The sequence below is a fragment of the Colletotrichum siamense genome, assembly GCF_013390195.1.
Source record: "Colletotrichum siamense strain Cg363 chromosome Unknown KSG_Cg363_contig02, whole genome shotgun sequence".
In the NCBI taxonomy this organism is placed as follows: Eukaryota; Fungi; Ascomycota; class Sordariomycetes; order Glomerellales; family Glomerellaceae; genus Colletotrichum; species Colletotrichum siamense.
The window spans coordinates 2,094,196-2,114,301 of NW_023501015.1; the positions used below are offsets into that span (position 1 = coordinate 2,094,196).

General features: G+C 51.0%; 7 protein-coding genes across 7 annotated transcripts; 4 read left to right on the forward strand and 3 right to left on the reverse strand.

Moving 5' to 3' along the window:
• Positions 1–310: 310 nt before the first annotated feature.
• Positions 311–1,690, forward strand: CGCS363_v002550 (uncharacterized protein; the record flags this gene model as incomplete). The annotated part of the gene is made up of 1 exon (XM_036634399.1): positions 311–1,690. The coding sequence occupies one exon, from the start codon at positions 311–313 to the stop codon at positions 1,688–1,690; it is 1,380 nt and encodes a 459-aa protein (XP_036500088.1).
• Positions 1,691–3,965: 2,275 nt separating this feature from the next.
• CGCS363_v002551 (uncharacterized protein) lies at positions 3,966–4,279 on the forward strand (the record flags this gene model as incomplete). Its single annotated transcript, XM_036634400.1, has 2 exons — positions 3,966–4,047; positions 4,110–4,279. 2 exons carry the CDS (start codon positions 3,966–3,968, stop codon positions 4,277–4,279), a joined length of 252 nt encoding a protein of 83 aa, XP_036500089.1.
• A 739-nt stretch (positions 4,280–5,018) lies between these two features.
• On the forward strand, positions 5,019–9,136 carry CGCS363_v002552 (Vegetative incompatibility protein HET-E-1; the record flags this gene model as incomplete). Its single annotated transcript, XM_036634401.1, has 3 exons — positions 5,019–5,449; positions 5,499–8,106; positions 9,071–9,136. The coding sequence occupies 3 exons, from the start codon at positions 5,019–5,021 to the stop codon at positions 9,134–9,136; spliced, it is 3,105 nt and encodes a 1,034-aa protein (XP_036499855.1).
• Positions 9,137–9,822: 686 nt separating this feature from the next.
• On the reverse strand, positions 9,823–12,392 carry prtT-1 (Transcriptional activator of proteases prtT; the record flags this gene model as incomplete). Its single annotated transcript, XM_036634402.1, has 4 exons — positions 9,823–11,383; positions 11,477–11,962; positions 12,013–12,172; positions 12,224–12,392. The coding sequence occupies 4 exons, from the start codon at positions 12,390–12,392 to the stop codon at positions 9,823–9,825; spliced, it is 2,376 nt and encodes a 791-aa protein (XP_036499856.1).
• A 3,488-nt stretch (positions 12,393–15,880) lies between these two features.
• atnN-6 (Aspercryptin biosynthesis cluster-specific transcription regulator atnN) lies at positions 15,881–17,269 on the forward strand (the record flags this gene model as incomplete). Its single annotated transcript, XM_036634403.1, has 1 exon — positions 15,881–17,269. One exon carries the CDS (start codon positions 15,881–15,883, stop codon positions 17,267–17,269), a length of 1,389 nt encoding a protein of 462 aa, XP_036500439.1.
• Positions 17,270–17,390: 121 nt separating this feature from the next.
• CGCS363_v002555 (putative oxidoreductase) lies at positions 17,391–18,317 on the reverse strand (the record flags this gene model as incomplete). Its single annotated transcript, XM_036634404.1, has 1 exon — positions 17,391–18,317. The coding sequence occupies one exon, from the start codon at positions 18,315–18,317 to the stop codon at positions 17,391–17,393; it is 927 nt and encodes a 308-aa protein (XP_036499857.1).
• Positions 18,318–18,919: 602 nt separating this feature from the next.
• asl1-1 (Alkali-sensitive linkage protein 1) lies at positions 18,920–19,873 on the reverse strand (the record flags this gene model as incomplete). Its single annotated transcript, XM_036634405.1, has 1 exon — positions 18,920–19,873. One exon carries the CDS (start codon positions 19,871–19,873, stop codon positions 18,920–18,922), a length of 954 nt encoding a protein of 317 aa, XP_036500090.1.
• Positions 19,874–20,106: the final 233 nt, after the last annotated feature.

Genomic DNA, 20,106 nt, shown 5'->3' on the forward strand with positions numbered 1-20,106 from the left:
ACACCAGCTGCAGCTTGACCTCGAAAGGAACGCCACCCAACGTGGACCGTCCTGCAGGGTCTGAACATTTAACCTTGTTGGGAGGGGCTATCACGTCGGCAGTGGCATCGGTACTGGGTCATCCCTATCTGTTGATATTTCGTTCCTATCGTGGTGGAGTTATTGGAATAATAAAGACTTGGACTCAACTGATAGCCAAGGTCACGATGAAGTATAAGTAAGCCTCTGTTTCTTCGACTTTCTGACCTCTTGCCATGCCCATCACCACATCATCAATCTCGCGCAGTAGTCAGTTCGTCCTAATTTGACCATGGTCACGTCCAGCCAAGCGTTGGCCTCGATAGGCTATCTTCTTCTATTTGCAGGTGCCGCCGCCGCTGATTTCCGCGATGTCTGTGATGCAGACTGCGAATCTGCCATCCGGAAGTCGCTGGTCTACGACACGAGCAACTGGGTCAACGTCGATGTCACCCTCGACTCTTTCTACTCCAACCCTTCCAACCTCTCGAACTACGCCGTTGGTGACCTCGTCAAATGGCAAGACATCACCGCGACACAGGCCTCCAAGATTTGGACCATCCCCGCAGGAATGTCTCTTTCTCGCTTCTTCTACATGAGCGAGGACATCGATGGCAAGCCTATTCCAGCAACGGCGTTTGCCCTACTCCCATGGGCAAACCCTCTCGGAAATGACAAGCCTTTCCGTACCTTGGCATGGGCACACGGTACCGCAGGAATTCAACGCCAGTGCGCCCCTACCAACCACAAGGCCCTCTATTACGAGTGGGAAGGGGTCTTCCCACTGGCCCAGGCGGGATATGCCGTCATCGCCCCGGACTACGCAGGACTCGGTAGCGATATCCCGCAAGGCTTCATGTATGAGGCTGGAGCCCTGCACGCCGCCGATGTTTCTCATGCCCTCAAAGCCGCACGTGCTGCCCTCGGCGACCGTCTCTCCAAAGAGTGGGCCGTCATCGGACACAGCGAGGGCGGTTTGACGGCATGGCGCACCAACGAGCGTGAAGCCCAAGATGGCAAGGCAAGCGGCGGCTTCCTCGGCGCAGGTTCGGTTGCGCCGGCTCTACGACCTCTCAGTCTCATTCCCGAGTCATTCGAACGTGCCAACGGGGGCCCAGTCGGCGACGTTGTGTCCGTCTACTGCCTCCAGTCCGTCTCTAAGCTGTACAGCTCCATCAAGGTCGAAGACTACGTCAGCGACATCGTGGCAAGCCTCATTCCCACTTCAGACAAAGGCTGCCTCCCCACTGGCGGTACCGTCTTTGGCCAGCTGACCGTGGAGCAACTTTACAAGAACACGAGTTGGCTCACACACCCCGATTTGGTGGACTGGCAGAGCCGCTACAACGGAGCTGGACCGCATGCACTAGCCGCTCCTATGCTTGTCGTCCAAGGTATCAACGATACCTTGACTTACTCTCACACTATGGAGGAGGATTTTGATGCCACTTGCAAGAGCTTCCCAGAGTCTTCCTCCGAGCTGCTCCTCTACCCTGAACTTGACCATGATCCTGCGTTCCAGGCTGCGCAGGTGGACTACCTGCCCTGGCTTGCTGACCGCTTCAACAAGGTTCCGGTGAAGCAGGGGTGCAGTAAAAGAACCATTAGCCCTGCTACAACACACCCTGCTTTGACGCAGCAAAGCTGGTCCGGCACTGTTCAGGCTGGCTAAGCTGAGGCACCGCAATCGTTGTTTCAACGCCATTGACACTTCGCATCCATGGACACAGATAATTCCTAACTGATGCCAGGTCAACAAGACGAATAGCAGCATTAGTATGCCGAAAGTTCGAAACCATTCTTCTTCTTGTACATAATGTTAATAACCAACATTTGATTCCTACATACAACTTTGGGTCTTTGTTTGTGAGCATACGCAACTGAGAACTAAGGTGCTGTTGCTCTACGATCACAATATGCCTTTTCCATTGATGGAAATGTGAAATCAAGAAGGTATAACGAGGCATTCATGGATACTGTAGAATACATGTAATAATATCTCGATTGTACCGGTGTGAATGGCAGTGCAAGAGTCGCCGACAGAGACGACGGATACAGCCAGAGGGGTAAGGTAGGACAGAGGCAGGTATCAGATTAGCAGAATAAAGAAAGGGAAACCACGGCGAATTAAAGCCCACAGTGTTATGCTTTCCGCTACTTGTCCGAATGGCAAACCCTTTATAGATTTCTTCAAGTTGCTACTCGTGGCTTTGCAGCCTCTGTTCTTGGATGCCTGAAGCAGTAGAGTCACCATCGACTCGCAATTGACGAAGTGCAAACACACGTCAACGATATTTTTGTTGTGAAAATAAGACATGGAGAGACAGGAATGTAACTACTCAAAAGTCAATGTTTCCATGCGATGCACCGGCTGCTTAGATGAACTCGATGGACTGTGTTGCGTTCATTGGCTCTCGTGGCGAATGAGACATGCAGTGCACCGTTGACACGGGCGTCACTGTAACAATGCGCTGTCCGAACGTTGCAGCCCTTAGCTGTAGCTCAACCACTGCGCTGGAGCTCGCTTGTTTCTGGGGAAGTTCCACAATCTTCAACCGATTGGCATGTGACGAACACTGCATGGCTGTCAAGTTTCACGTTAAACCCCATTTCTGGAAAATTGTCTAACGTCTGGTGTTCAATGCTGAGCACTTTTACAGCTTCGCCGAAGAAGCGCAATAGGTTCCGAATGGACCGTTTATGGAAAACACATCTTTATCGTTAGGTCAGTGCCGCAGGCGGGCATGGGAGCAATCGAACACAGTGATTGCGTGGATCATCGGCGTACTCATGCATCGCAGTTCATCCTGACTGAGACCGATGTTAGAAATTGGGAATCTCCATGAACCAAGAAAAGACAAGTTGTCAACATGAAGCTTTAAAGTAAGTCGAAGATACCTTTAGAGACTGAACAACACTCAGTGATGGACACTGATTAATTAATTGAAGTGCCTGATGGGCTGTTAGGAGGCACGTGAACGCAAAAGGGCCGGCAAGGCCCGAAATCTCCTGATCGGGTCCGCCGAACCAACTGATCAGCCACGCCCGCAAATTTTGCAATCAGCGTGTCGGCTCCGGAAAACACCAGAAACACAAGCAAAGGCAGAATCAAGAGAACCACAAGAGAAAGACGCGGAAGCGTCTACTAATCCTCATGACGTCGCGCTGGCCAAGTCAACTCATGCACGGCGAAGTCCATGATTCCATCCATCAATGCATCGTGCCGACCGTAATTGCTCAACGTACCATTTGATCTGCTCCAGGGGACTGGACAGGCCGCTTTCCAAGCTGCAAAATGCTGCGCCGCTGGACCCCAACGAATCAGGACGCATGCTTACGAACAGGGTCGCCGCCAGCCGGGCAGAAATCGTTCCACCGACAGAGTCACGCTGGCCAGATATAGGCCCAAAGATTCCGATCTGCCCCAAATCCTTCCACTTCCAAGGCTGTCGACACAGGACGAACCAACGGGGAATAGTGCGGAGAGCAAACGAGTTAGGGTCAGATCTTATCCCCATATGGCCCGAAGGAGCCTTACAGACAGGGGTTCCGGCGTCCCCAAGACCAAATTTGACAGCTGCTGAAGAGCCACCCGCAAAAAAGACAATGACTGGACCGCGCCATTGGGACGCAATCACACCACCGCACCACCAGACTCGGCCGGACACCGCACCACCCTCGAACTATCAACGAACAACGCACGAAAACCCAAAGAAGCCAACCACACCACGCTCGGGAGAAGCAGGTATGATCGATTTTATAAATGCTTCCACCATGACTGCGATCAGAGAACCGGATCTTAGATGCACTCCAGTCCACATCGACCACACAAAAAGCAAACATCTCCAGTGTTTCAATTACACAGCATTCGGCAATCTCTCTCCAGTCTTACACAGACACCACCACCAACCCACACCTCAACTTCAACCCACTAAACAACCTTCGAAATGGTCAACCAACCCACCAGAATTCCCACCACCTCCCCGGCTGTTGCCAGGTTTCTGCCTGCTGCCATCACCGTTGGCGTTGGTAAGCCTCCCAATCCTCGTAAACAACCAACTTGAAGCATCCTGCTAACGTTGTTGTCACAGTTTCTGCCATCGCCATGAACGTCCGCTCGCAACTCATGACTGAGTCACGACAAATGGACCGCTTCTTCGCCAAGTACAGGGACCCCCAGAGCGAAGCCGCCCGCCAAAAGGTCTTTGACGGCGCCGTTGAAGACCCCCGCAAGAGCTGGTTCAACGTCCTTGGCTGGTGACTCTTCGATGATTAGAGGAGACGGATTTTCGCGATACAACACATTTACTGGGCGTTATTTCATGATTAAGTTTTGGATATCACGGGATGGCAAAGGCGTCATGCATCAGTTTGGCTCAATACAACCACCTAGAGATTTGGATAGCAAGGGAGGAAAGCACAAGGGCAGAGCGGAGTAGCCAGACGGAGCATTGATACCAGCCACACCACAATACATATTAATTTGGAAGAAAAGACATCAATCAATCTTGACATTCTTACAACTCTGGAACTTTTCGTCTATAAGGGAGCTCTGTCCCATATGACACGCGAGATGCGATTTCTTGGCAACCTCTCCTTATTGGTGGATGTCCCTGAGTGTAACCAGACATCCATAAGCAGGCTGCGGCTCGAAGCAGAAGATAAGATCAAACGTGCTGCAGTTTTCTGTGACAATGCCTGAGGTTTCAAAATCTCACGTCCGTCTTAATCGATCTTGATTGGGCACGACTTGCCAACCCCTCTTCGCCATGCCCTCGTTTCCCCTCCTCAACTTCGCGCTGACATCGCATGAAATGGCATTCCCTGCCGTCTACTGCTAACACACGACGCCCTCGGCTACTGCAAGCATAAGAGATATTGGCTCGTTTAGTGAAGCCGATCTCTGTTTCGGCCCAAGGGTCTCTGCGATTATCCCCTTCTATTCCCTCGCACGGCGGAGCCAAGTCCTCAGCTGACGAAGTGCATCTTCAACCACAAACATGGAGGCTGTTGGCGTCGTCGCCAACGTCATAGCCGTCGTTGATCTCTCCGTAAAACTCGGAACCGTCTGTGGCGAATACATAAACAAAGCTCGCAAGGCAAAAGAAGACGCCCAAAGACTCAAAGAGGAGAGCGAGGCCCTTGCCCGGATTATTGGCCAGGTCCGAGACCTTCTCGGGGACGCAAGCACGGAAAAGAGCCATACGAGACAGCTCAACGCCTCTGAAACGTTTCGTCAGGATGTAGAACGATGCGAGAAGATGCTATTCGAGTTGACAGAGAGACTTGACCCGGGCAAGAATCCCAGCCGGATGAGAATGATCGGAAAATCACTCAAATGGCCGTTCACAAGCACTGAAGTGTCTCAGAACATTGACAGTTTACGCCACTGGAGGGACTGTTTCTTAGCAGCCTTGCAGGTAGATCACATGTATGTGAGGTCGTAACCATGCGTTCAAGCGAAGTTCTAACCCAGCCAGGCATCTCGCGCTTCAGCGTGAAGACGTACAGGACATCAAAAGTCTTCCCAGTGCCCCAGGCGCCGCTTTCGATTCTTACGATAATGGTTCAACGCGAGTTTGTCATCAAGACACAAGACAAGACCTCCTTCGCGACATTTTGGAGTGGGCGGACGACCCGAACGGAAGGTGCATCTTCTGGTTGCGCGGCCCGGCAGGCACTGGAAAATCCACCATATCAAAGACAGTTGCACAGATGTTTGCCGACAGAGGTCAACTTGCTGCAAGCTTCTTCTTCAACAGAACCCGAGAGGGCCGCAACACGGCCAAACTGTTCGTTACAACAGTCGCAAGACAAATCGCTGGAAGGGTTCCAACTCTCAAGAACCTTATCCTAGGAGCCATCAATGAAGACCAGGACTTGCCGGATAAGTCCCTGGAGGCTCAATTCTCCAAGCTGATACTGGAGCCACTTAGTCGTGTCGAACTATCCGGCGTCACCTTTCCTACCCTGATTCTGGTCGTCGATGCTTTGGATGAGTGCGGTTTCGAGCATCGTTCGCAAGTTGATGAGAGTCTGGAAAGCAGCCGACTAATTATCAAAATACTTTCCAGACTAGCTACAGTATGCAACATCAATGCTAGAATCTTCTTAACTAGTCGACCCGAGGTCCCCATCCGGCTGGGGTTCCTCGAGGATGTGCCAACCGGTTCTCATCAAGACGTGGCACTGCACGACATACCCGAGCCCGTCATCGAGCACGATATTCGGGCATTCATAGAGAGTGAACTAGAGGCTATACGTGTGTCTCACGCAATTGCTCGAGACTGGCCGGGTAACGATGTCTTGACACAGGTCGTCAAAGCCTCTGTTCCACTTTTCATCTACGCATCAACCATTTGTAAATTCATCGACGACAGAAGACGAAGATTTAGACCCCAAGCACAGTTAGATAAGGTCCTGCGTCAAAGCGAAGGCTTTCGGACTGGTATTGAAATCACATATAGGCCAATACTGGATCAACTGGTAGAGGATCTGGAAGGATTCGAACGCAACGAGCTACTCGCACGGTTTCGCAAGGTCGTAGGCGCCATCATATTGTTAGCGGATCCACTCTCAATCACTTCCCTTGGAGAGCTCTTGGGTATCGAGAACGACGAGATCCGCTACCTGTTGAACAGCCTCCACTCCGTCCTGGATGTGCCTGAGGATGACCAGCCAGAACACTCAGTCAGGCTTTTCCATTTGTCATTCCGAGAGTATCTGTTACAGCCCCACTCCAGCGGCGATCAAACTTTCTGGATAGACGAAAAGTCTACACACAAGGACCTTTTCGCCTGTTGCCTGCAATTTATGGTTGATCAATCCGGCTTTGGGTTGAGAAACGATCTTTGCCGACTGGATGACCCGGGAGTTCGAAGAGACGAGATCCCTCGCGAAAGGATATACCAGCACATCCCTCGGTCTCTCGAATACGCATGTCGCTACTGGGTCATGCACCTCGGAGAGTCCGGTAGTGGAATACATGTCCAGGACGCCCATGAGTTCCTTACACGATACCTGCTCTATTGGTTCGAAGCAATGAGTTGGATGAATCTCCTTCACCAGGCACCCAGAGATTTGCTTATTCTCGAAGGCATATTCTCCAGCTATGAAGATAGTATGCAGTCAGAAGCCTTGCTATTTTTGAGAGATGCCCGACGTTTTCTCGTCGAGAAGCACCACGCTATAAATCTCGCACCATGCCAAGTCTATGTGTCAGCTTTGCTCTTTGCACCAAAGGCTTCCTTGGTCAGGCAGAAATTTCAATGTGAAGTTCCAGACTGGATTGTCAAGATGCCAGAAGTTGCCGAAGACTGGGACTCCACAAGCCGAACTCTTCACCAGTACAAGTCAGTCGTGAAAGCTATGGCCTGGTCTCATGACGGACAGTACATTTCTGTCGTCACCTTTGATGAGATTGATGTCTGGAATGCTTCTTCTGGAACCCTGGAAAGGAGTAGAGAGATGACCCAGATCAATTGCATCACCTTCACGCCATGCGGGACGATTGCTATTGGCTTCGCATCAGGTGTAATCCTTCTCTGGGATTGGTTAGTGCGCTCAGAAACGACGTTTTCCATCGGAGATGAAGACTATCATGTCTTTTACTTGTCAGCGGCAACGACCGGCAAAATTGTCTGTGCAACGAGTGATGGTAGGGTTTATCTAATGAGCGAGACATTCAATGTCATTCACAGTTGGTATACCTACTGGGATCCCCGCCCGGACGACTTCAAGACTAGATACTTGGGCATTGGCCTCGAACGGGTCGGTCGGGTTCACTTTTCTCACAATGGGGAGTTCATAGCTCTCATTGACAACGAGCATTCAAATTCGATTAGCGTTTACGGTGCGGAATCACTCAGGCTCATCCATCGTGTTTCAGCTCCAGAACACCATATCTTCTTTCAGGTCACAACATCAGATGGAGGCCTCCTACTTGCAACGGTTGGATCGTTCAAGAAAGACCAGCTCTTCGATGAAATTATCACGGACGCCTTTGTATGGGACCTCAACAAGATGGACGGCCCAGCATCGCAGGATGCCCCACTTGTCATTGATTCAGGCCGCTGTATAAGTCCGACAGTAAGCCAGAATGGTATTTTAGCATACGCTGGCAAAGGTCAGGTCCTCAAATTTCGGGATATCTTGAATGGTTCATCAGAGCTTTCTCATGCATTGAAGCTTGGCAAACATTTCTCTTTTTCCCCGGATGGACAGTACATTATTACGAACTATGACGCAGTGCAAGTTATTTCTATCAACACTTTGGGATTTATCAGCGACGCTCCACGCTGCACCATCGACAACGATGATAATGTTTGTCTAAATGCCCTGTCTCTGTCTCCAGATGGCTTTCGTCTGGCGGTCATATCATCGCACGGCAAGGTGACATTGTGGTACACGAGTGACAACAAAGACATGGGATACGAAGGGGCAATCATTGACACACCATGGGAAATTCCAACCAAGCAACGTCATTGTTTTGGAATTGCCTGGAGCTCTAATGGGACTTTCCTCGCAGTTTGCTTTTCTGCCGGCTTTGTCGTCTACGAGTGCTCGGCCCGCCATCCGGCTGTATTTAGGGCTGTGAGCTTCGAACACGAGACTACCGGCAATGCCATCCGAGAATTAATGTTCTCACCTTGCGGATCTTGTATTGCAATGATCGACGGAAATACTGAAAGCGTTTCCTTATGGAATTTTCCAGCGTGCACTATCCGATGGTGTCAAGCATTTCAGGGTTCGGATTATAAAGCTTTGATGACAATCGCATTCAGGCCCGATGGAACCCAATTGGCCATGGCACATGGCTATGAGGCAAGACTCATGGATTCCAACACCGGTGCTATAATTTGGACCACAGGCCTTGCGTCTCTGAGTGTGTATTACATTCATTCCATAGCGTTCAACCCATTTGGGACCTCGATTGCAGTCAAGGCGTCTTTGGGAGAGCGCCAGCCGTCGGATATTGAGGATGGACCGGAGCCATCAAGCACCTCTGAACAGACGTGGTTCGGCGAGCTATCTACATCTAAAGAGGAAATAGGTGTTCCTAAAGAAGGTGGATGTCCACGAACACGTCTATTTGCCCTTAACGTCTCCAACGGAGTAATTGTCGGCACCATGAAGCAAGGGGGGGGGTTCGAAGAAGACGTTGAATATGGGCAATTGGCCTACACCGTGGGAGATCAGTTTGTGATCAGTCAAGATAACTGGTTTTTGAACACTGACACCACATGTAAAGTGCCACGGAAGCCAGCTGCACAAATCCAGCCTTGCAATGTTACGATGGTGAAATACGGCTACGAAGAGCGATGGTTGGCTAAGTGCGGCCGGAGATTGATATATATCCCACCCTCAATTTCACGCCATACGGCCCCGTGGAACTGGGTGTTATTCCCTCATCGCTTATACGGATACGATTCGAAAAGAGCGGCACCCTTCATGATCGAGTTGACTTGTGAACAGTGTTTCTCGCAGGATTCTACTACATTAGATGATTAGGATCAGGAAACGGTCGATGGGAAATTGATACACGCGTTTCAATTCATTTTAAATGTGTCCGATTGCGGCCAGGGCTGGAATCGCGGCCCATTGAAGTGGCTGTTCATTGCCATATGGCTTTACATCTAGTGTAGGACTAAAAGACTTATATTATTAACAATCACGCGTGACTTCCTGTTCGGGTGGTCTTCCCTTTAAGAATATTACACAGATTCAATTCTAGTATAGTTGTCTGTGGTCCGCCCTTTGCTCCTCAGTAACGCCACACAGTAGATAGACAGAAGGCATCTGCACTTAGTACAAGAACTGGCTAGATAGCATGTTATAAACATCGCCAGCAGACCCGTTTCCGAAAGCTTGATATATCAGAGTGTCATTCATGCCGGTCATTTCGTCCCCAAAGTTCGCAAGCTCTGCCATTGATTCCTGTCCTGGTTCCGCGTATAACTCAGAATTCCAACTCTGAGCTGTACTCCGAGTCCCGAAATCGGGTGGGCTCAATAGATCCTTTTCGGAACCCCTGATGCTTAGGCCGTCGGAGCCAGCCGTACCAACATCATAAGAAGCAAGGCGCCAATCATGTGATTCCAGACGAACATTGCGCTTGGAAATTTCCTTATCGCCTTCTTCTCTGCTGCTGTGTTGAAGCATTCGGGTCGTTCTTATGCGTCCCAACATCTTCTCCAGTCCTCGTCCGATATGCTTTAGCATGTGCTTGTCCGAGACCACTGCATCTTTCAAGACAGCTATCATCCTGTCCAGGAGACGAGATACATTAGCATATTCGATGTTGAGTCCCATTATGCTACCCCACTTAGCAGCAATCTTCATTAGGAAGACGCTTGCAAAGGTGATCATGGTGTGCACGTATAGGGGTGTTCCAACCAATGCTCTCCTCAAATCCTCCTCTTCCTGAACAAGTGTGAGAATGCTCGATGCAGCTGAGATTGCCATGTTGGCGAACTCTTTGCGCTCGGTGGACAACTTGTCGGAATTGATCGATACACCGCGGATCGCGAGGGAGTTGATCTGAAGCTTGGCGAAGTATGAGTAGAGAATCACTCCCTTATTTGTGAACTGTCCGATGAAGGGGCTGGGTGGCTGTCGAGGGTACCATCGCATACGCCAGTGATCAACTTCGACGTTGAAGCTTCGGAGGGTGTCAAAGTCGGATTCGGCAAGCATTGCTGCAGATATTTTCGGCGGTCCTCTGACTCCTGCTGACTCGTTGACCTTTGTGGCTTTCCCATTTGCTGCACAAGTCCCTTTGATGGTCGAAAGAGGGCGTTCAGAGAACCGTTCGTAGACACGCGTCAGAATCTGCATCAGGTTGACTTGACTGAGGATTCGGATGTCGAGCACACCAGAGAAGGGGCTGGCTAGGAACAGTTCATACTCTCGTAATTGTATGCTTTCCGCGACGGTAGGAGGTCGACCATAAGCAATACTAAAGTGACGGTCACAAACGTAAAGCATATACCAGAGCCTTGCCCTCAGGAAGTGTTCCTTGTCGCCCTCGAGCGCGTGTATAAAAGACTGGTGGATGCCGAGCTCAGTTGCAATACGTATAGCATGGCCTGTCAACTTCCAAGAGTGCTCTGATAGCCAGAAAGCTGATATGCATAAGCCGCGAACATCATCGACCGAGTGATAGCGAGAAAACATGGAGGATGACACAAGCGAGAGGAATTCGTTGTAGCAGACGTCGAAGATGTCAGACGATGTTGGTATGTGCAGTGCAGTGACTGTCAGGATGGTGGCCGCGAGGAGTTCGGACGATCTTCGTACTGATGTCCATGATGGATGAACCTGTTCGAGACCAACCCAAAGGTAGTGGTTTAGAGTCCTGAGGAAGCTGGGACGAATGGCGGTCAGCAAGTTGGCTTGAAGCAGTGACCGTGAATACAATCCGGAAGACCTTGAGAAAGAGAGCCAGGGCACTTCTTACATGTTGTACAACTCCTCGGCCTTCTCTTCAGATATGGCTCCGCGGGATATGAAATCGTCCAAGTGGCTGTCGTCGGGGGGTATGGGTTGAGGGGTGTTGGCTTGGTTACTTCGGACATTCCTAAGTCGCGTCACCTCGTAGAGACTACCCATTGGTTCCTCCAATGTCTCAGGGCCGTATTGTTGATCATCATCAGACACTGGGTTGGGCGAATCCTCGCGGGTCATGGCCAATCGCGTGTTGGCATCCCGCCCCCCTATTCCCCGCGCGGAGCCATCCCGCGCGGACGACGATTTGGGCGGACTTAGGATTCTTGGTGTTGTCCCAACATGTAATTCATGCCGACTGTCGATTTTCTCTGTGCTCTCTGATTGCTTCTTGAGCAAGGGATTCTTGATGGACTTATTATTCTGTTCCCTGCCCAATACAGCATCCAATGACTGCCTCATCTGCTGGATCTCCTCTCGCATTGCATCGATCTTGTCTCTTTGGATTGTCAGCATCGGCGTTCACAAGGACGTTGACTTTGACCTCACTCGTAATTTGGCGAGCTCTGAGCTCGCGACTCCTCCGAGTCGGCCTGGGCCATATATGTTCTTTTGATGATGCAGTCAACCTTTCGTCTAAGGCAATGCCTGCACTTTCTATCACCAGGAAAAATCTCGCATTTCATTTTCAACTTCTTGCATTCAAGGCCTAACATTTTGTTAGCATCAACATTCGGAATCTTTGAATAGAGGCACTTACAAGCCTTCGGCTTTCTTCCAGGCCCGGAACCCACTCTACGTCCAGGAGGCAGCTTGACGGCTTCGGGGCTTGGCTCATTTGCTGCGTCATTGTCGCTATGGCTCGAATTCGATGCCTGTCGTAGAACGCCAGATTTTCCGTCATTTTCCGTCGATGATGTCGAGTTCATCTTTGTTGCTGTCGTGATCATTGTCGACGAGGGCGTCTTACAGCAGCTCAATAATCAGTGGGAAATCGGGAAATCGCCCGAGCTTTTTAATGGTCCAGACGAACGCCACGGTCTTAGCTATCTACGCTATCTGACTAATTGCCTAGGCTTACAGCAACTTAGTATACGTATGCGGAATGGGGATCGTGTTGGGGATCGGGGAGCTTGCCCTGTGCTGAGGCCGCATGGTTTCAAATTTCCAAGCGATCTTTACATCAAGACGACTGGAGTATACAGCTCTGCGCCCGCTCATGACGCTTTGTGCACGAGGACCTTTGCCCTAGGCGAGCGGTGTTTACCGTAGAGGCGGAGGTCGTAGTGGGCTTGGCGATCTCCTACACTCGTTCTCGCTAGAGTCTATGTGGTCCTGGCCAATCGGAGGTCTTGCCTGTAATGTAAAAAGTGTTATTTTCATCAGTCGGCAGCGATAGTTCGGCCGAGGCTTGGCCAGTGCTCGTCTATAGGGCGAACGTAAGGTCTTTTTGCCTCGTGAAGTGGGCGGTGTTCCCCAGTGAGAGTCCACAGGAGGCAGATTCGGCATGCCGATTGGGTTCGGGATGATCCCCAATTCGAGCGGCTCAGCAAGTTCCTCGGTGTGACTCAATCTTGCTCCATATTAGAAATCTTTCTGTGTTCTGCCAGAGCTCCAATAGAGCAGTTATGTGGAATTGTTGCCGCTGCAATGCAGACCTGGGCGCGAGGTGTGATTGATTCTGTGCAATCGGAGACAAGATCCCAAAAGTTCCATGATAAAGTCGCGATAGGACGTCTCTCATCGGTCAGTATGATGGAGGCAATCTGCAGAATGATAATCTTTTGAGTCTACAATCTGTGTATCCCGTGCAATGGTTTTGAAAGATGTGCGGCTTGGTGATAGTGTTGATTCTGATTCATCGTAGCATTTTCCCGATTTTCCGCCCGATATTCCGGAACATGATGGTGGCGTTCTACGACCACAGACATCGTGATCCGCGACTGATCGAGACATGTCTGTGCCACAGACCGATCACGACTGATCGCGGTCTCTGAAAGCAGCCTGGAATCAAGAGCAATTATTTGTGGCGCCTTGTGGAATTGTTGTAGAATTTGTAAAGCGGGGTTTTATTCCTTTCTGCATTGCAGTAAAATTTGTGATGAAACCTAGACCTGGGTATTGTCTATAACGACCACGACCTTTCCCGCCGAGGCTCCAGATTCTGACAACTCATAAACTTGACGCAAACTCTGTAGCCCGTGGAAAACGGTTGTCTCAACTTCCACATCTTGTTCAACAACAAACCTCACTAGATCAGCAAGCTCTGATCGACTGGAAAGATTAGACCCCATCACCCTGATGTCTCTAAATATCATCTCTTCAAACGGAAAGTTGACTGGCTTGGGCTGCGCCACTTCAACCACTAGGCCGTGCCCTTTTGTAATGATCATGCCCGTCTCAAGAGCCGGCTCGGCATCGCTAAGCACAATTGTTGCATCGCACAAGTCGTCGCCCTTACCGGCACCCCGTGACCCTATCAGACTTTGAACTTGCTGCACCATCACGTCTTTCCCGGGTCTGACATCCACGGCCGAGGCACCAGCCTTTCTTGTCAATTCCAAAGCAACATCTCGTGCTTCAATGCCCACGACGTTGATGCCCTGCTTCTTCGCAATCTGAATTGCAAGATGGCCCAGACCACCTCCACTGCCAACGATCCCGAGCCATCCCCCTGGCTTGACTGCTGCTCTCTTGACAGCGCGCCAGCTAGTGCATCCGGCACAGGTCAGCGGGGCCGCCATGATGAAGCTCAACTCATCCGGTATTTTGACTGCAAAACGGTCGTCTAGTACGGTGTATTCTGCAAAAGCTCCAGGCGAAGAAATGCCAGCGTAGCCCTTGCTGAACTTGCAGCTAAGTTGGAACTCCTCTGGACCATTGCAGTCCATGCAATTGCCGCAGGGGCCCCGAATCCCAATGGCAATGATCCGGTCACCGACGGCAAAGCTCTTGGCAGCCTCCCGGCCTAGGGCAACGATCGTGCCAGATGGCTCGTGGGATCCTGGGAGGCCGCTCGGCTTGTCGTGGAAGACGCCATTCAATACCATTATGTCGGTATGGCAGAACGATGCGACCGCGACTTTGATGAGGATATCATGGTCATCGAGGGATTCGGCGGAGGGAGCGGGAACATCTTCTATCGACCACGGGACACCAAACTTTACAATAGGGTCAGTAAATGAAAATTGACAATCATAGAGGACAGTTCGGAGCTTATTACTTGTTTGACCACGGCAGCTTTCATCATGTTGTCAATGGGAGCCGTGCTCTTAACCGTAGGAGACATTTGTTGAAGTTTGTTATGGCCAAGACTGACACGAAGCCTCAAACTAAATGGTCTTGCCTTCGATGTTCTTGATCTTTAAGCATCAGATGATGTCTTTCGGCAACTGTAAGCGCATGCGATTTGGGCTTGGCTGCAGGCATTGGTCCTACAGGTGACGTCGCCGGTGCCGACCCATCAGCATTAATAATGTTCTGGACACGGCGATTAGGCCCAAGACTTTCACAATTTGCATACTCGCTAGCAATTGACTTTCCCCGCGTGGGCGACAACCTGTCGAGTAAGCAAAGCCCGTACCGTCTGAGTCGGGGACAGTGCCGAGGGTGACTTGGTTGCAAAGGCCTCTCGGCCGGGCTATCGGCCGAGAGGTTTTGTTGTCTAATTGGTGAATCCCCTGTTTCTCGTTGATGATCGGTCGTATTCTCCATAAAGCCCGAGCCAATCACCTTTGGTCAATTGCGAGCCGGCCAATCGCCAATAAGCTTCTTAAATCCGAATGCGATCAAGTGTCTTCCGGCTTGTCCCACACAGACTTGCCCGTCGCCATTTCCTTTGAACCTTGCTTCTCAACATACCGGCTTCGAAGTGTTTGGTCTAGTTGAGTACTACTCGAACTCATCTCTGACTCACGTACATACTGCATCTCCTGAAAGATCCTAGAAAGCGTTGATTTGTCATGGTGGACGAGACCCGCGTGCGGGGCGGATCGAAGCCCAAGTCGCGGGCAATTGTCCGAGTGAAGACAGGTTGCAAAACCTGCAGGTAAACCCTGTCTAGCTATCCTCTTTACAGCTGTTACCAGGATTCCTAACGTAGAGCAGAACCCGCAAGATCAAATGCGACGAAACGAAGCCTGCCTGTCGAAAATGCATCCTCACTGGCAGAACTTGTGATGGGTACGGGATCTGGGACCGGGGAAACCGGCAAACAAGATCCACAGCATCAGGTCTATCGATCTCCATATACAACACCCACACTGGAGCCATCAGCCAGCTATCGGACTTTGAAAAGAAACAATTTGAGTGGTTCATCAGGCGAACCACGATCAAATTGACCGGGGTTTTCCACTCCGGCTTTTGGCACAGTCTCGTCCTGCAAATGGGCTCAACCGAGCCGGCAGTGTTGCATGCCATGCTAGCACTAGCGTCCGCGCACGAGATTGAGCTCAATGGCACCACGGTTGATGAACACAGGCCTCTAGATCAAGGCACCAGGGAATGCAATATCCTACGCCATTACAACAAGTCCATTACCTTGTTAAACACAAACCTGTCTTCGCAAAATACGACGTCTATCCGCGTCGCCATCGCGTCTTGCATACTGTTTGTCTGTGTAGAGTTTGTGCGACGACGCTTCGAAACCGGATATGCCCATCTCAGAAGCGGACTCAAGTTACTTGAACAATTACCGCGTCCATCGAAGGACCCCAACTCCGAAATTTGCCCCCCACCAGATGCCCTAGTCGAAGCGCTCCTGCGCCTCGATGTCCAAACAAGGCTCGTCAAGACCGCCGCGCTACAGAACGCGAAACTTTCTGCACAGATACCACGCCTAGACATCACAGTCTTGACTTCTTTCGTTTCACTTGACGGGGCGAGACAGCAGTTGGACACCATTCTCTCAGCCGTCTACGAACTACAGGAGCGAGCTCGGCGCCAAACCCCGGAAGACAACGTTTCGCACGCTTTTGAGCTCCTCAGTGCCCAGCAGCGACTGAAGAATGACCTCAGCGTCTGGCTCCAGACATTTAATCGCGTCAAAGGCAGCTGGTGGACGAATTTATCATCCAAAGAAAAGGTTGCCTACCACCTAATCCCGATCTACCACACCATGGCCCAGATCATTGTTGATACGACTCTTCAGCCAGCAAACGAGTCGATATATGACAAACACCTCCGGCAATTTGAGTCCATCATAAGCCTGTCGCAGAGCCTACTGACCTTCGCTCTGCCAATGATGGTTGAAGAGATGGCATACGGACTCCATCCTGGTTTCAATTTCACGGCCGACATGGGCATCATCCCTCCCCTCTACTTCGTTGGCCTGAAATGCAGAAACCCTTACATCAGGCGCCAGGCTATCGGGGTTCTGGCGACAGATGAACATCAGGAGGGAATATGGGACGCGCCAATGGCCGCTGCAATTGCTTCAGAAGTCATGCGGCTGGAAGAAGCCAACTTCTACGACGATCTCTTTTCCAAGAGCTTCGACGCCGCCTCGACAGCGCCAAAGAAGTGCAAGAGCGGGGCACCCGTGCCGCCAATCCTGCCAGAAAATTGCAGAGTTCGTGACATTCAGGTACACTTGCCAGACGGGGCTGCTGATGATTTAGTAATGAGCGGCAAGTCCATGCGCTCCAACGGCAGTCTCGAGTCTTTCACAAGACGTTTCAACGTGAAGGATAAAATTTGGCAGTCTGGATTTGGGTGGCCTACTTCAGCATCTTCACAACTGTCCCCTTCTTCTGATTCTTCGAAGGCTTCATACAGACTTGATATTGGCCTTGATTTCTTTTCATGATTTTCGAAACATCTTTAAAACACTTCATGTTCTCTTTGGGCGTATAGCGCAAGAGTCATTGTCTATCAAATAGGCGTACGTACTATTTATCCGTGAGGATATTACAACATATCCAGCCGCTTCAAGGCTCAATACCTCTAAGCTCTGCTTCCGTCCAATCCCACAACTTTCTTGCGAGATCCTCGTCTTTTGAAAGTACGCTGCCTTTCCCTGGAACACCAACAGGTACATAGTACTCCCCATTCAGAACGCCATCTGCGGTGGCGGCCCACAACTGGTTCTTCGCCCCTTCCTCTACACTAACTCCGATCAGAGGAACCACAACTGCCTGGAACGCCTTGATCAGAAATGGCCCACTCTCTGAACGTTGCAGATCCGTCTTGACGGTTCCTGGATGGATCGAGACAGTAGTCCAGTCGGGGCATCGGCGAGCCATCTCACGCGCGAACAGCAGGTTCGCAAGTTTACTTTGGCCATAGAGAGCGTTGGGAGAGAGTCCGCTGTTACCTGTCTTTGGCTTGAAGCTATCGAACTGCAGCCCTCCCGACGGACCAAACTTGTGCGCCACAGAGCTGACCAAGACAACTCGGACCTCGCTGCTCTGTGCAGTTTGGCGCAATAGGGGAGTCAGAAGCTTGACGAGGAGGGCGTGGCCGACGTGATTGGTACCGAAGTGCATCTCGTATCCTTCCTTGGTCACACTGCCGACAGGCACATTCATGACGCCGGCGTTCAAGAGGAGTATGTCGAGACGAGTGGCGGATGCCAAGAAGATGCGAGCGGCCTCTCGGATAGATGAGAAGGAAGTCAAGTCGAGTGGGAGAAATTTGACGGACACAGAAGGATCCAGTTGCTTGATTTCATCGATGACGGCTTCGGCTCTTGACGCACTACGGGCTGCAAGCCATATTTCTGTGGGTTGGTGTCTCGCCAGGTCCAAAGCAGATTGTCTTCCTAGGCCGTTGCTGCCACCAGTGATGAGAATTGACTTGCCCTTCAAAGACTTGATGTCCTTTTCCGGTGACCATGTAGTATTGCTGTGCGGCATTCTGCAGAGACTGTTGGCAAGACTTTGAAGTTGATCGGGAGGAGAGTGATGCAAATTGAAGTATGTGCTACAGGAGACTTCCAAGTGACGGCAGGTTGACGGACACATATATCAGTAAACTACGTGCTGTGTATAGACTTCATTTTCCGTTGCTCTACAGAACCCGAGTACGGGTTCCCTGTCTTGCTTAACCCCGGTAGCAGACGGGCGGAGACCGTTGAAGTCAAAACTAGCCTCCCTACAGCCAATCACGGGACAGGGATTGCGAGCGGACTATGAAAGCCACGCACAGACAGCCATGATGGCGGACTTTGACTGTTGCAGCAATGTCCGCCAGTGGTTATCACAGGTCAGATTATGAAGGACGAACGCACTGTCTGTTGTATGATTTCAATTGGTTTGATGCTAGTCTCTGTGGTATAATGCTCGCTCAATAATCCGGAAACAGAAGGAAAACTCTAGGAGGTATCATTCTTCGTCTTCATACGTCAACATTCATGTGACCGGCACATGAATATGCAAGAAAGGTAGATCATGTCCGTCAAAATCGTGTTCGCGTAGTTTGTGTTGGTGTCGCTGCATCAAAGATCAAGCTGCCGGCTTTACCAGACAGTCGCCACAGCAGCAAGAATCGCAGACCAAAGGAGAATTCTTGTCGGGGACAGAGAGCTGGCGAAATTGCCCTTCTGGCCCTCTTCAAAGCCTCGCTCATCTCCACCCAGGTAGTAGGCCCCAAGCTCGGTGAGGCCACCGTCGTCGTCGAAGAGCGAAACCTTGTTGCCAGTCCACGCGTTGGCTTCATCCTTGCGGAAGGCGCCAAACCACGCGTAACCGTCGACGTAGTCAGCGTCGTCGAGGAACGACAGACTCTGGTTCATCATGGCAAAAGTTGCATCGGTGTCTTGCTGCGGCAGCGCCATTTCGGTGATCCAGTACTTCAAGTTCGGCGAGGTCTCGTTGTAGAAATCGCGCAGCGATCCGAGCCAATTCTGAAGACCGACATAGTCACCGTACCAATGCACAGCGATGAAGTCGGTCGGGCAGCCATTGTCGTCAATGTCGTAACACGACTCGTTGAACTTGCGCAGCCACTCAAGACCTTGCGGAGAGCCGGTCACTACGGGGTGGCTGATGTTCCACTTGCGGGAATCCGAGTCGCGGAGCGGGAGGATGTGCTCAATGTAGGCTTTGGCGGCATCTTCGGGGTCGATGCTGCTGCCGCCTGATCCGGTCGTGCCGTCTGGCTCGTTGAAGGCGAGGAGGTGGGTGGACGATGAGGGGAGGTTGTTGAGTCTTGTTGTGAGTGACGAGTCCTCCGCTTCATCGACACCGTGGATGAGGGGTACAAAAGGAATTGAGTTGTTGAGATTGGTGGCTGGCCATGTTGACCATGTGTAGTACCAGCTGATCAATGACTCCTCTGAAGTCAGAAGTTGGTTGTCGGAGGCGTGGTCGTCGCCCTTGTATGCAAGACCTCTTTTTGATGATAGGTCTGACTGTGCAAGTGCCGATGAAGCAGCTAGCGAAACTAGCAGAGTCTGTGTCGTTCGTCTCATTTTTCTCTCAGTGGTTCGTCAATTGCTGGATCTCGCAGATGGTGGTTGCGGGGGATGATCCTTGTGTGATTAATGTAGGTACACACACGGGATCGGATGCAGCCGACAGAAGTCTGGGACCCTTCATGCAGATATAGTCAATTATTTCCAAAACTACAGAAACGCCATCAAGGCCAGCGCAGGCCAAATTTCCAAGGCCATTGCTTTGCAGGCGCTTCAGTCATTGACCTCAT